This window comes from Myodes glareolus, chromosome 10 (genome assembly GCF_982192425.1).
Source record: "Myodes glareolus chromosome 10, mMyoGla1.1, whole genome shotgun sequence".
Taxonomy (NCBI): Eukaryota; Metazoa; Chordata; class Mammalia; order Rodentia; family Cricetidae; genus Myodes; species Myodes glareolus.
The window spans coordinates 323438-339803 of NC_142035.1; the positions used below are offsets into that span (position 1 = coordinate 323438).

The 16366-nt window shown below is 42.8% G+C and overlaps 1 protein-coding gene and 1 pseudogene across 2 annotated transcripts in view; both read right to left on the reverse strand.

Moving 5' to 3' along the window:
• Nucleotides 1-448: 448 nt before the first annotated feature.
• Dnajc5 (DnaJ heat shock protein family (Hsp40) member C5) overlaps nt 449-16366 on the reverse strand; it is a 29317-nt gene continuing 13399 nt past the window's right edge. The window contains exons 2-6 of one of the 2 annotated variants that reach the window (XR_007233450.3): nt 6626-6743; nt 5209-5422; nt 4301-4472; nt 4144-4218; nt 449-3880 (exon numbers count right to left, since the gene is read on the reverse strand). Coding sequence is in view for 1 of the 2 variants with exons in the window: in XM_048441415.3 (XP_048297372.1) it covers nt 3777-3880; nt 4301-4472; nt 5209-5422; nt 6626-6732 (597 nt within the window). In the remaining variant the exon portion in view is untranslated. The remainder of the gene's footprint in view (nt 3881-4143; nt 4219-4300; nt 4473-5208; nt 5423-6625; nt 6744-16366) is intronic. The other variant, XM_048441415.3, reaches the window with a different exon arrangement.
• On the reverse strand, nt 15076-15194 carry LOC125405102 (5S ribosomal RNA; annotated as a pseudogene).

The window sequence follows — 16366 nt, forward strand, 5'->3', positions numbered from 1 at the left end:
GAAAAACCATCTCCCAGCAGCACAGCCTACGGGACACTTGACCGGGCACTGGACAGAGCCCCTGCCCAGGCGTCCTTTATGTGCACCTTGATTACTGATTTCAACAGGTGCTCATACATTGGTTTTAGTGTTTCAAGAGAGGAAAGCTTCTAGTTAGGTCCTAGACCTCATATATTTGATGAACAGGTGACTTGGCATGGTCCTGAGAGATATATTTGGTATGGTCACCCTTGTGACCAACATACACAGCTGAAGCCAAACACTGGCCAGGGCCTATGCAGTGTAGTGCATCATCCAAGTACATGTACCTATATGTACACAGTAAGCTTAGGGTGCAGTGCGGTGCATCCAAGTACATGTACCTATATGTACATAGTAAGCTTAGGGTTTCCTTTGGTGTTCTGCCAAGAGACCCTACCCCTGCCCAACACTTCAAGAAACCACAGGCTGTTTTGGAGCCGACTTTTATTGTACTTGTTGCTTTGCCACCAAACAGCAGCATGACAGGCCTGCTGCATGATATATACATATACACATATGTACACACACCAACACACACCATAGCCCACACTCACAGCATGTGACAACACATACTGTGCTTGTGAGGATAGTAAAGATGTAGCTTTTGCTATTTCCATAGGAGGAAAACTGAACCAAAATAAAAGGAACAGGTCAGTGCTGAGACACATGGGTTCACAGCTCAAAACCCTGGGAAAAGAATGAGATCAGTCATGTTTTACACTGTTCACAGCTATCCCTCAATAAAAGGTGCACTGAAAGCCAAGGAAGATGGTAATGGCCCACCAGCTCTCCATACCACAGCACCTAGACTTTCCAGGGACAGCTTGAATGATGAAGACTACCAGCTGCAACAGCAGCTTCTTTGTACAAGATTTACCTGGAATAAAAGTCATGGGTCAGCAGGACAAGGGGCACTGGTATTAGTAAAACCTGGCACCTGAACATTTGAGAAGAGACTTGGCTTTATTATTCGGGAACAAACCCAGTAACCGACAACTTGGGAAAGTTTCCTGCTAACCACATTAAGCACTGGTTTCTTTTCCTAACAGGTCCCCATTGGGTGCTGGCTGTGTTAACTGAACATCAGAAGACTAGGAAGGGTTATAAACATTGCACAGAATTATCTAAAGTAATTTAAAAACACAGTCAAAAGGAAGACAAGGAAAGACCACATCATTGGGCACAAACAGAAATCTACACTCTAGCCTTGGTGAGATGGGTCCCCAGGGTTCCTCCTAAGTACTCTCTGTAGGTCAGAAGTGGTTGGGTTTCTGGTTCTTAAGGGGCATCCACTGCACTGGATGAACTTCTTTATATTTAATAGTATTTGGTCAGGAATAGTCAGGCTGATCCTAAGACTCACCAGCTATGTTTAGGTCAGGGCAAATGAAACCAAGGAGAATTTAGGTCAACTCAGCAAAACCTTGCAAGGGAGTTTGTGTTCAGGGATAGGTCAGAGAGTTCAGTGGCCTTGGCAATCACTATTATCACCTTGAAACTGTTGTACATACTGATGGTTTCAAGATCAACATGATTTACTTAGCTTTACAAATTCAAAAAGATACTAGGTTCGACCTCTGTGCTCTTACCCAACAGTACCTGGCTCACTGGGATGTAAGAGAAAGGGCCACAGAGCCCCAGGCAGGAGGATGTGCTACCAGACTGTAGCTTTCTACTCATAACCTGTTTCCTGGCCATCGTGGTGAAAGGGCACCAACACTAGGGTGATGTGAACCAGAACCCCAGATTACCCAGTGGCCTCTTCTTCCTTTGTTACAACAATAGACCCAGCAATGATTTTCTCATTCTTTTTGTTTGTTTTTTTGAGACAGGGTTTCTTTATGTAACACCCCTAGCTGTTCTAAAATTTGTTCTGTAGACCAGGCTAGCCTGGAACTCAAAAGATCCACCTGCCTCTCCTTCTGGAGTGCTAGGATTAAAGGTGTGCACCACCACCACCCCGCTAATTTCTCATTCTTCTACTAGATTTTTTTTTGAGTAGGGGTCTTAATGTATAAAGCCCAGACTGCCCTGCAACTCAAGGTCTTTCTATCTCAGCCCCCCCTAGTGCTGATTACAGGCAAGTGCCACTACATGTAGCCATAGGTCTGACGTTTACAAATTATTTCTAATTCAGTATGATAATGAATATCCCTAAAATCTTATAAAGAATAAAACGAACTTACAAACCCATAGTAAGACTTTGAAGCCAGCTTCTGGCTCATGTAGTTCTCCTGCAGGGTCAGCTGGGAACCCTGGCATCAATGTCTCCCAGAACCTGGATAGGCACCCTCAATCACTGCCAAGTTTGTCCTCACAATGCTACCTCTTCTTGCAACTTCCTGTCAACCTGATCTGATCCCTGAAGGCCCTGGTAAGCAGGGGCCAGGAGGTGGATGGTGGCTTTGGAAACATATGGTGGTTTGTCTGAGCCACTACATGAGCTTTCTCCTTCCTCTGTACTGGAAATGCGGACGGTCAGTAGCAGCCAGCAGAAGGTTCTGGAGGAACCTGGCTCACTGAAGTCTGGCACAGCGAATCCAGCTAACTGTAAAAGGGTAGGGTGGTTCAAAATCCCTGGTAATCACATTTTTCAACTCTGCACACCATGGTACCTGTGACCAAGACTGGAATACTGACTGGAGAGAAGTTCACAAAGTAATTCTGTGGCTTGCAGCTGGCATCCCAGGTCCAGTAACTGTCACCAAAGTTTCCCTAAAAGTCAACCCTTCTGAGTCAGGTGCACCACGAACCCAACATCCCAGCTCTGCCAGAGGCATCGATGATGAGAGGTGGAAGCAAAGGCAAGTGGGATGGATGGAGCTCTGGCAAGCACAGGAGGAGGTTCTGATCCTGGGCACTCACTCTCTTTATAAGCAGCTATATGCCACCCACAATTGGACTCAAAGACTTTCTGACTATGACTAAGTGGCAGGTGCTACCATTTGTGGTTCTTAAAGTCCCCCCCACAATAAAATAAAATAAATAAAAATTAACAAGGTTGGCTTGAAGGAATGTGGAAGATGACCCAGGAATGAGGAAAGGAGGCTGTGGCCCCGTCAATCCAGCTTTTGACCTGGAAAGGTGCAGAACAGAGACAAATGATTTCCCACACACCAGCAAGGGACATGCCTCCAATGACAGGATTCCAGTCCACAAGGACACTACAGAGTGTGCTCTCCCTTTCAGAAGGGCGTACCTGCGCTCTCCACAGCAGGTCTAACACGAACGCTGTGCAAAGACTGATGCTGGTGGTGCCTGGGAGGACGGGGCCCAGCTCCCTCCTTCGCAGGTGAGATCAGAGCCATGAACTAGACCATGTCACAGGACACAGAGGCCAACATGGAGACAGATGTAGCTCCAGGTGCCTACCTGACTCCTGTAAGCACAAGGAGACAGCTGAACCTCACTGGATCCACTTGGCTTAAAACCCAAGAAAGCACTACCATCCAGTTAATTCAGCCCAGCTGTAGCACATCCACAACACAGACATTGAACATAACCCATACATGCTATTAAACAAAAGGATAAAACAGAAGAAGACCGTAGCTACACTGCTTTAAATACTGCATGCTACGCACTTCGTGTATCAAGGATTGACAGATGGGTGGGCTTAGAGGAGGTGGGAGGGGCCCTGACAAGCCACAGCAGGTCAGGTTGACGGCTGCCTCCCCATCTCAGTGACTACTGTTCATGATTCTAAGGTTGCAGTGGCCAGGTGCTGATTCATCCTCTAATCACAGCCTCTCCTGAATTTAGTTGAACCCGTCGGTGTGATAGCTGGGGTGGGAGTCAGCCGTCAGCTGGGTGGTCTCTGTGGCAGATGCTGGCTGTATGACAATCGGTGTGTCTGTAGCCTCTGAAAAGTAAGCAGGCAGTCTCATCGCACAAGGGCAGCAGCCATATTGTGTACCCACCGACATGGTCCTTGCATCACATCATTCGGCCACCTGGACAGACACTCGGGAGAGGCTACTTGCAGACCTCCACCCAACACACTTTCCTCAGGTCACACCAGCCCCCGGCCCTCCCCACCTGCCTGTCACCCTCCCCACCTTTGGTCCCTCAGATCTACGGCTACCACAGTTCATGGGCAGGAACAGCTCCCTGCACCTGCTTTACCTCAAGTGTCCACGTTCACACCTCAACAGTCCCAGATGCCACCACAAACACTCTCGGCACAGTGTCAGTGCCCTCCTGTTTGACAAGACAGTTGACACCGTTCAGGGCCAGTGCAGACTCCACCCCACACTCACAAGGTCCTGGGGTGGGCACTCACCCCTCTCATCAGACTGCAGCTGAGCCTCCAGGTCTTCAGGCGATACGTAGAACTCCGTCTCTTCACCCTCAGGTGCCTTGGGCTTGCATTTCCCACAGCAGCAGTTAAAGCAACAGCACAAACAGCAGCAGCAGTAGCAGCAGGTGAGGAGGCCACAGACAACAAACAGGGCCTGGGAAAGACAAAACCAGCACTGTACAGCCTCAAAGGCCCAGAGGCCATAACACAAGAACCTCATAGAGAAAACAGGACAAGAACTGCAGAATGAATATACAGCGAATGCTAAAGGTATCTAGCTTTCAGAAGAAGGTGTAGACAGAGTGAACTTGCAGGGTGAAGGCAGGAAAAATAGAATAATAAGTAATTTGTAAAGATGGGACTGAGCACAAGCTGCCATGAAGTTCTATTGAGTTTGCCTGCCTTTCTGAACTCAAAAAGGTTTAACTTTCTTTTCTTTTCTTCTCTTTTCTCTCTTTCTCTCTCTCTCTTTTTAATTTAGATGTTGGCCAGAGTCTAGGTATGCTTTCTCTGGTACACTGGGCTTTCTTACTTTTTCTCTGAAGTCTTGCTCACTCTGAAATGTAGCTGACTTCCATACCTACTCAAATGGCATGGCTCTCTCCCTCTTAAATTCCGATCTACAATGGATTTCTCTCTAAAACAATAAATACTGAAGACTAACCAGTAAAGGCCAAAATCATGCTTCCTAAACCTAACGGTTATGGCATAGATCACTCTGACTTTGTATATGGCTGCCAGTTGCACAGCACATAGAGGACAGCTCCAGATCAGAAACCGTGTCAAGAGAAAGGAGACACAGATCTTTCGGTGCCTGCAGTCCTACTAAGCACTAGAATCTTCGATGCCTTCAGGGTAGCAACTCACACTGACTGCCGCCCCATCCTCACCTTGGCCCACCAGCTGGAGAGTACGAAGTAGGTGTTGACGTTCTCTTCCCCAAATTGTTCGGCCACGTAGAGCCCCAGCGAGCCATACTTGTCATATATGTTTCTTTTCGTGGCATCTGTCAGGATGGCGTGGGCGTTGTTAATCTCCTTAAACTTGTCTGCAGCCTCTGGGTTATCAGGGTTCTTGTCAGGGTGGTATTTCAGGGCCAGCTTCCTGTAACCAAAACCATTTCCTGGCTCTACCTTGGTCTTACATCTCACATTCATAAATCAGAGTCCAGGGGAAGAGATGCTTACCCATTAGCATTTCAATTTTCAGCTTTCCAGAGATCTGGCTCATTAGAGTGAAAAGAAGTCTCTGTAATTTCTTTGGGGTAAGTCCCCCCCGCCCCCCACTAGGATTCATGTACAAGGGAGTCCTGAGGTACCAGGGTGGGGGCACAGCTTATAACACAGACTTCTAACTTTCAAAGGGAAATCCTACTGTCAATCCCTGGTGTCCTGACCAGCTAACTGAGTATTTGACAAACAGTGATGCAGAGGAGTGTATACTGATGACATTCTAGAACAAACAAGTAGATGACCACAGGAACACCTGAGGCGGAGATTCCCCTGCCCCCTTTAGGTTACCGTATAATATTGCACCTAAAAGCTACATTCTTCAAATCCAGTCAAATAGTCAAAACAGGATAGGAAAAAAAAAGACCACGCCTGGCATGGTGGCCTTTAATCCCAGCACTTGGGAGGCAGAGGCGGACGGATCTCTGTGGGTTCAGGTTAGGCTCCAAAGCTACAGAGGAACTCTGTCTCATAAAACCAAAACCAAACCAAACCAACCAAACAAACAAAAACAAAAAACAAGAAAAACCCACAGATACCCTTTTTGCCTCTGCCTCCCAATTGTTAGGATTAAAGGCATGCACCACCATGCATGGCCAGGATAACAGTTTTAAGTTTTAGGATTAAACTACACATGCAAGAATGAAATGCAACTGTTAAAGAATCTGCCAAGAGGGCTGGAGAGATGACTCAGAGGTTAAGAGCATTGCCTGCTCTTCCAAAGGTCCTGAGTTCAATTCCTAGCAACCACATGGTGGCTCACAACCATCTGTAATGGGGTCTGGTGCCCTCTTCTGGCCTGCAGGCATATACACAGAATATTGTATACATAATAATAAAAAAAAAAAGAATCTGCCAAGAAGCTGGGCATGGTAGCACTCGCCTTTGATCTAGCAGAGGCAGGCAGATATCTGAGTTCAATGTTAACCTGATCTAACCAGGGCTACACAGAGAAACCTGTCTTGGGGAAAGATGAAGAAAATAAAAGTCTGTCAAGAAAAATATGTCACGGTTCTTGGGAAAGTATACAAGAAAGCAGATGAGGATTTGTGGTTTTCCTTGGAACACAGCTGCTTACCGGTAGGACTTTTTAATGTCATCCGAGGTTGCATTCTTGTCTAGCCCAAGAACATGATATAATGATTCCCCGGAGGTAGAGAGTGAGCGCTGCCTCTGGTCAGCCATGTTAGATTAATCTACAAAGGAAGATAAACGAAAATATGGAGAAAAATTGAAAACCAGTCAGCAAGATACTCAGTGGATAAAGGTACCGCTGTCATCCTGGGAAAATAACTCCTAAGTTACACTCTGATCTCCTAAGTGTGCTGGAGTATATGTGTCCCTCTTCTACCTCACAAATAAATATGTGGGGTGAGTTTCTGAAAATTGAATATGTGTTAAATATTATAATCCCAATCACTAGAGCAAAATGCAAAAGGGCTGGGGCTCATGCAGCTTAGTGGCAGCTGACTTTCCTAGTATGCATGCACACTAGGCATCAATCAAAATTGCAAGCACACCTACACCCACACATACACACAGAGCAAAGAGGTATATAGCTACAAAGACTAAAGAAAAAAGCAAAAAATTATGCTGGATGTGCTAGTACACGCCTGTGACCCCAACTATTTGAAAGGCTGAGGCAAAAGGATCTAGTTTGAGGCCTATCCTTATGTTATTTTTTTTAGAGGCCCCCATCTTTAAAAACCTACAACAAAACCTTAAAGAAATGGAAGGAACCAATATAATATGAACAAAAGATGGACAGAGGAGGAGTGGATGGGGAGGGGGATAGATGGGAGGCAGGGGAGGGAACAAGAGGAAGGGGAAACTGGTCAGTAAGTAAAATAAGTGAAAAAATATTAAATAAAAACAAAACTCAAAGGGGGGGAGGATTGCTCATGATAAAATACATTTAATGAGCTTTTCAGAAGCCCTTCAGCAGTTACTCAAAGCAAACCCTGGAATCCGGGTCTCTGTGGTAGATGAAGAAACTGGGCCCTGAAATACAATACACGTTTAGAAGCTACTTGGCCATTTTTGTTTTCACTAAGTACTTCTTTTATCGACAAAATGACCCCTGTATCCGTTCTCAATTTCAGAAGTGTGCCCAGAGAATGGCTTGTTTGTTTGTTTTGTTTTTTCAAGACGCAGTTTCTCTGTTTAGCTTTAGACTCTGTCCTGGAAGTCTCTCTGTAGACCAGGCTAGCCTCAAATTCACAGAGATCCACCTGCCTCCCAAGTTCCGGGTTAAAGCTGTGCACCACCACCGCCTGGCTGTGTTTTGGGTTTTGAGATGTGGTTTCTCTGTGTAGCCCTGTCTGTCCTGGAACTCTGAGATTTGCCTGCCTTTGCCTCCCAAGTACTGGGATGAAAGGCGTGTACCAAGCAGCCAGGCAGTCTACAGGACAGGACAGGATTGTCACACAGAGAAACCCTGTCTCAAAAAATAAAACAAGGTGTACACCACAGCCCAATGGTGTTTGCACATGAATACTTCCACCTATCGCCAGAACACTGGTTACGAATCATCAACATCAGCCAGGTAGTGGTGGTTCCAGGACAGGATCTAAAGCTACAGAGAAACTCTCTCTCAAAAAAATCCACCAAACAATCATCTACATCCATGTTTCCTGAACTGCCATTCTTGAGATTCCAAATAAAATAGTCCTTCTTACTTTTGCAGTGTCTAGGTTTAAACTAAATGACAAAGCAGAAAGGAAAAAAAAATTGAGAAATTTAAAGAGACAAAAGTTGACGTTTTCTTTAATATATGTGTGTGTGTGTGTGTGTGTGTGTGTGTGTGTGCCCACATTCATGAGACTCTGGGTTCTTGATCCTTGGTTCCTGAAGCCAGTCTGAGCAACTAGAAGACTTGTGATTTACTTACTATCAGGCTAATGCAATGAAGTACTGAAGTTTTCATAAAAACTCAGACTAGAAACTGCACACTAGATAGAATATGAGATGGTGCTCAGGAAGGTGAATAAGGAAATACTCAAGAGACACAAGTATCTTGCTTGGAACCAATCAAAAGTTCACCTAATGCATTAAAATATTTTTAATTATGTATGTGTGCATCTATGTATAGGTGAGTGCACTGAGTACAGGTAGGTGCCTGTGGACACTAGAGGCAGTGGATCCTTTAAAGCTGGAGTTACAGATGGTTGTTAGCCACCCAGCATGGCTGTTGGGAACTCAACTTCAACAAATGAGCCTTTTCTCCATCCCAGAATCTTTATCCATCTTTTAATATAACCCTTATTTGTAACCTTCAAAGTATATTTTTGGAGACACCAGACTGAGGCTACCTACAATTCCTGAAATCAGCAAGTGGGGACAAGAAGATGAGGAGATGTACAAAAGACTGCTCAATAGCCCTCTCACATTGAGGCTGAACAAAGAATCTATTAGGAGAAAAAGAATCTCAAGAGCACATCAAAGAGACATAGATACACCCGCTCCCACTGTTAGGAACATCACAAAAATACCAAGCTAATAGCCATAACACACACACAGGACCTGGCGTGGACCCATGCAGGCCTGTGCTCGCCAATTCAGACTCTAGGAACCCATTTGAGCCCTGTTTAGTTGATTCAGGGGGCCATGCTTTCCTGGTGTCCTCCATCCCCTCTGACCAACTTCCTGCCAAGAAATCATAAAGGTGAATAAATGGAAAAACCGAATTGACTGAAATTGGCAAAGGGTGAGATAAAAAAAAAAAATCTAAAGAGCTTTATGTGTTAATAAAATTTAATTTGTAATGGAAACCTTGTCAAAGGAATGAAATTATGATATCATAACAACTGAGTAATAACTCCATCAGATAAATGCACCACATTTTCTTTATCCATTCTTCACTTGAGGGACATCGAGGTTGTTTCCACTTTCTGTCTATTATGAGTAAAGCTGCTATGAACATAGCTGAGCTGGTGTCCTTGAGGTATGAAGGAGTGTCCTTGAGGTTTATGTCCAGTAGTGATATAGCTGGATCAAGATAAATTCCCAATTTTCCGAGAAACCATATTGATTTCCATAGTGGCTGTGCAAACTTGCCCTTCTAACAGCAATGGAGGACCATTCCCCGTGCTCCATATCCAATGGAGGAGTGTTCCCCGTGCTCCATATCCAACAGCATGAAGTGTCACTTGTGTTTTTGATCTTGGCCATTCTGACAGGGGTAAGATGGAGTCTCAGAATCATTCTGATTTGAATTCCCTGGATGGCTAAGGATGTTTAACATTTCCTTAAGTGTCTTTCGGTCATTTGAGATTCTTCTATTGAGAATTCTGTTTAGATGTGTACCCCATTTTTGAAATAGGATTATTTGGCCTTTTGATGTCTAATTTCTTGAGTTCTTTATATATTTTAGATATCAAATGTAGGGTTGGTGAAGATCTTTTCCCATTCTGTAGGCTACCATTTTGTCCTTTAGATAGTGCTCTTTGCAGTACGAGGCTGTGGCCTACTGGTAAGGTTCCAGTGTCTTTCTCCTTCAGCAGCTATGTGGCATTTCTCTGACCCCACCTTCTTTCTCCCTGCATTCAGTTTTCCCATCTAGTTCTATTCTACTCTTCCATAGACCAAAGCAGCTTCTTTATTTAACCAATGGTAAGAAAACATATTCACATTATACAGAGAGGAATCCCACATCACCATTTATTAATTGTTGTATAGCATGGTCTTCTTGTGGGTCTCCTAACAGTGGAAGCAGAGTCTCTGATTCTGTTGCCTGCTTCTGGGACCCTTTTTCCTACTGGAGGAGAAAGAGTGGATGGGTGAGGGCAAAGGGGAGGTGGTGGAAGAGGGACTAGAGGAAAGGAGGGAGAGGAAGAACTGTCGGGATATAAAAACAAACAAACAACAAAATAATTAAATGAAATTGTAATTTAAATATTTTAATTAGCTTTACTTTCAATTCTAGAACTGAGCAACACTGTAAACTAAAAGTTGTAAAGATGGTGTAGTCTAAGCTAGCTTTGTGTTCAGACTCCTGCTTTAGCCTTTAAAGTATTGGGATTACAGGCATGTGTCTCCTTGTCTATAAAACAATAGTTTTATAACAAAGGACTCAAAAGAAGCAGAAACAAAGGGATAGAAGCATAGAAAAATTAATTACTAGTAGATATCAGGTTATTAAGATCACTTCTATAATAAAGACTGTTATAGTCTAAGACGGGTATCCTTCTTCGATAATCCTTCCTACCTTCCACTGTCCTCCACTCCTTTCTTCCTTCTTGATGCTCTGAATTCCTCAATCAAGGATGCTTAGCATATACAAAGTGCCTTGGTTTACCTCTGAGCAAGCCAAAGCAGCCAGTCTTAGTGGGTATAACTCAAAACAGAACCAGGACAAATAGCAATACACACCCACTAGAAAGGCTTAGCCAGTTTACTCATTGTGAAGCAAGAATTGTGCCAGTTAGCACCATGAGAACACCACAGACACATCAAACTCAAGTCTTTAGACCTGTGGTGCCATATACCTCTCTCTACCTACTAAGCAAGACATCTTGCTGGACCTATGTAGGAATACTATAAGACAACAATAAAAAATATAGTCTAAAAATATATAAGCCAGTAAGTCAATTACTGCTATTATCAAGTATTATGTACTGTATACAATTATGTGTGTTCCATTTTCTTGCGAGAGATGTGCAATAAGTTTATTTACATCAGCATCACTATACATTCAAGAAATGTGTTGCACTGTGCTTCAATGGCCACAAATTCTAAGTCCAATATTTTACAGGACCGGCTAAACAGGTAGGATATTTCCCTAATGTAAGCAGAGTGTTTTAGTTTTTAAATGGGCCATAACAATTGCTGATAAAAATGCAAACAGTATGAATTTCTTTACATGTTGCTGGAAATGTAAAATGTACAACCACTTGAGAACATAGATTGGCAGTATCTTAAAAAATTATAACATGGGGGCTTGAAAGATGGCTCAGTGGTTAAGAGCACTGGTTGTTCTTCCAGAGGATCTGAGTTCAATTTCCAGCACCCACATGCAGCTCAAACTTTCTATATCTCCAGTTAGAGGGGATCTGATACTTTCACAGCAACACATAAAATTAAGTAAAGTATTAAAAAAAAATTAAACATGTGACAGACATGGTAGTGCACACCTTTAATCACAGCACTTGGGAGGCAGTGGCAGACGGATCTGTGAGTTTGCGGCCAGCCTGGTGTGTAGAGCAAGTTCCAGGTCAGTCAGAGCTACACAGAGAAACCATGTCTCAAACCACGCCCCCCAAAAGTTAAGCATGTACTTTCCATGGTTCAGCAATTCTACTGCTACAAACACTGATCCCCAAGCACGCTTTAATATTTAAACCTTGGAAATATATCAGCAGTAAGCAGATCTATAAACAACTACTAATACCATATGATCAATTTTAATCTACTGTTATTTGTCACAATATGGCTGACACTTCCGGGCTCCAGGGCTATGTGTGCAGACAAGCCCTCATGCATGGCCCATAGGCGGCATGGTTGTATCATCTACATATGACCAATGCAACTTTCAGAATGAGCACTTGTTTTCTCTCTCTCTCTCTCTCTCTCTCTCCTCTCTCTCTCTCTCTCTCTCTCTCTCTCTCTCTCTCTCTCTCTCCCCTACACCTCACCAGGCTGGTAACCCCTCCTGCTTAATAAACTCCTAGGCAGGTCTGTTGCGTGTTCCACGTTTCCTTCTCACTCGCGCCAGGTAATTTCAACTGTGACAGAACACACTCTACTCCCTTGAGGCTGAAAAGCAGGAAGAGGGATAACTGCGAAGGAAAGTGAAGACAGAATGATTACACAGCCACCACAGTTTGAGGTCAACAGGGACAATGCTACAAGACCTCATTTCAAAATAAAAGTTAAGTCAAGATCTTTAATCCTAACACTCAGCAGGCAGATCTCTGTGAGTTCAAGATCAGCCTGATCTACAGAGTGAGTTCTAAGACAACCATGGCTATGTAGAGAAACCCTACTTTAAAAATAAATAAATAAATAAATAAAACGACAAGTATACAAAAAATAAGTATTTTATTTATTTGGTCTTTCAAGACAGAGTTTCTCTGTTCAACTGTTTAGGTCCCGGAACAAAGTCAGTAGACCAGTGTTGGGTCTCATAAGGCCTGGGCGTGAGGCTCAGTATAACTTCCTGATCTCAGATTGAGTTTGGAGACCTGTCTTTGGCCATGACTTCCACATGTGTGACTCAGCAAAGTCTGACCTAAACCTGCCTCTGCCCAGCCACTGTTAATGTGGCAAAATATCATTGGCCCTTATTCCTTACTTTGCCTCAACCCATCCCAAGATTCCCACCCCCTATCTCAGCCCTATTTAAATTCCTGCCTGATGCAATTAAATGTGTTTTCCCCTGGTGGTGGTGGTGTGTGTGTCTGGTTTGCCAACATTCACCATCCTTCCACTCAGCCCCAGGGAAAGTATGGCAGGTACAGTCCTGTCCCACCTTTCTGCCAGAGAACCCAACCTAAATTCTGGGATTAAAGACACAATAAACAAACAAATAAATACAATTTAAAGCAGGCAGAGGGGATGATGCAGTGGTTCAGAGAGCCCAAGTTCAATTCCCTCTGTCCATGTTGGGCAGGTCATAACTGCCTAACTCCTGCTGGTCTCTCAGGACACCTGCATACACATGGCATATGCTTACACAGTTATACAAAAAGTAAAATTTAAAAAAAAATGGGAACCATTTCAATGGAAGGATTTTGGTCTCTGTATGATAATATGCTAGACATGCATTTAATCCCACAGGCGGATCTCTGAGTTCAAGGCCAGCCTAGTTCCAGGACAGGTTCCAAAGCTACAGAGAAACCCTGTCTCAAAAAACAAACAAATAAACAAACAAAAAAAGAAAGAAAAAAAAGAAAATGGAACGACTGAGAGGGTATCTAATTTAGATTGGATTGATGTAATATCAGTTGTAAACACTATCAGCTTTATCATCTTTGTCTTATCACTAAGACAGTTGGTTAATCTGAGCACTAAGAAACAGGCTTTATAAAAACCTAACAAAATACATCACAGAGATATTCAAATCCAGATAGAGGAATTTAATGGAGAGCTGTAACATGTAGGGGGGCCTGTTTGTTGGGGTTTTCTGTTCTCCCCAGTTCCCCACAACCGGCAAGCACCAAAGAAAATCACAGAGATCTCTGTAAGTTATAAAGCTGATTGGCCCATTAGGTCAGGCTTCTTATTAGTTCCTGTAACTTATATTAACCCATTATTCTGATCTATTTTAACCATATAGCTCAGTACCTTTTTCAGCTGAGCAGATCATATCCTGCTGCTTCGGTGATCTGGGCAGGAATGGGAGGAATCAGCTTCCTCCTTCCCAGAATTCTCCTGTTCTCACTGCATTACCTCTACTTCCTGTCTGGTTTTCCTGCCTGGCCAATCAGCGTTTATTTAAAAATGATTGACAGAATACAGATAATTCTCCCACACCAGAGAGCCAATTTCAGCATTGCACTATAAGAACAGAGAGGAACAGCTGAAGGTTTTCAGACAACCAACCTTAAAATATCCAGTAACCTTCCAGGAATTGTCAAATGGCAGAGTCTCTGTTACAGCTAACTGGACTATTGTGCCAATGTTAGATTTAAGGAGATTCAAGGAAGTAATAGTATCATATGGTATGCATTCAACTTTTTGTGAAGCAAATGTTAAACTTGGGGTCAGTCTGTAATAGAATTATCCCTAACAACTACATAGAACTGGCGAACAGTGTTTAAGAGTACCCAGTTCAGAGATGAGGCTAAGATTATTGAAGAACAGAGTAAAGCTACAGGTAGGAAACCTCCCAAGATCAAATCCTTGGAGAATATGTTGTATGTGATGACCATACCCTGGATTTATGCCACACAGTAGCTTGGAATGCTTGGGACAGAATTGGAAAAATAGGAAAGAGAATCAAGTCATTCACTAAAATTATACAGAGCCCAAAGGAAGCCTTTATGAATTTCTTACAAAGACTTCAGCAGTAAACAGAATGATACCAAACTCAGAAGCTAAACAAGTAATAATTGAATTTCTGGGTTTTAAAAATGCCAACTTTCTATGCAAAAGGATAAATAGGCTGTTAAGGGATAGGTCAGCACCTCTGGAGAAATGGATTCGAGATACAATTAATACTGAATCTCATGACAAAGATGATACACATGGATAGGAGAGGTGATTTCTAAAGGTTTGTGGAAAATATCGAAATGTCAAATGTTATAGTTGTGGCACTCAGGGTGACCTTAAAAGGAATTGTTGACAGGATGTTCTTAGAAACAATGTTTTTTTCCCTAAGAATAATCCATTCAGAAGGCCCCTCCCTTCTAGATTACGCAGGTGTGACAAATGAGTAATATTCAAGGCAATCCCCCCCAAACTCAGTGAGGGGCTGCTCGTAGGCCCCTATGCCAAAGTTGGTTCAGCTATTTCATGTCATTGTAGAGGAAACCCCTTCCTAGAGCAATTAAAGAACCTAATGCCTACTGGTTTTGTTTTTTTTTTTTAAGCCTACAGCACCCGGTATTCCCAGGCAGTCGCCCATCCAAGTACTAACCAGGCCTGACTCTGCTTAGCTTCCGAGATCAGACGAGATCGGACGCCTTCAGGGTGGTATGGCCGTAGACCCTAATGCCTATTGTAAGAAACCATACTGCTCTTGATAGCAAGCTAAAGAGAAAACAAAAAATTTAGAAGAAACCATAAAGTGAGTGTTTTGGCAAACTTCTATGAATGAACAAAGACCAAACTTAAAAATACAAATAAACGATGTTGTCATTGAAAGCCTGGTAAACATAGGTGTGGACATAACAATACTTTCATCAGAATCCTGGCATCCAAATTGGTCTCTGCAGGACAGAAATGTTCAGCTTTTAGGAATTGGAACTTTAACTCAGGTAAAACAGAGCTCAAGATGGGTCAAATATATAGAGCCAAAAAGACAGAGAAGAAAATTAAAACTATATATGGCTAACACAGCAATGAATTTGTGTGGGGTGTGATTTGTTACAGCAATAGAATACTCAGATCAACAAAAATAGAATACTCAGAAACAAACCAAAATTCATGTATATTTCTGGGAAAATTGGAAGGTTTTATAATGAACAATCACCAACCATTCAGGTTGTACAAGAACAGGGCACAATAGCTGCTAATTTCCAAGACACCAACAGCACTACCTTTAAAATGGTTGACAGACAAACCTGTATGGGCTAAGTAATGATCTTTAACAAAAGAGAAATTGCATGTTTTAGAACAGCTGGTACAGGAGCAATTAGATGCTCAGCATACTGAAGAATCAACCAGACCTTGAAGTTCTCCTGTATTTGTTGTTAAAAAGAAATCTGGATAATGGAGACTGGTAACAGATCTAAGAACTGTTAATAAGGTGATTCGACCAATGAGCTCTCTACAGGTGGCATTCATTTGCTTTCTGTTGCCTAAAGGATAGCCTCTTATATCTTATAGTTACTGAGTTAAAAGACTGTTTCTTCACTATACCTTTACAAGAAAAGAACAGAGAAATTTGCCTTCACTGTATTTACTTGTAATCTTAGCATGCTAAGAAGATTCTCTCACAGGGAATGTTAAATAGCCCCACCCTGTGCCAATATTTTGCAAATCAGCCACTGGAAATGATACGTAAGCAATTTCCTACTAAATCTAGTCTATCATTACACAGACATTTTGCTATCTGATTTAAATGTAGATACTTTAGAATGTTTGAAGAAGTAATTTTTGCCTTGTTAGGGATTACAAACTGCTCCTGAAAAATACAAAGAAGAGAGTCTATTAATTA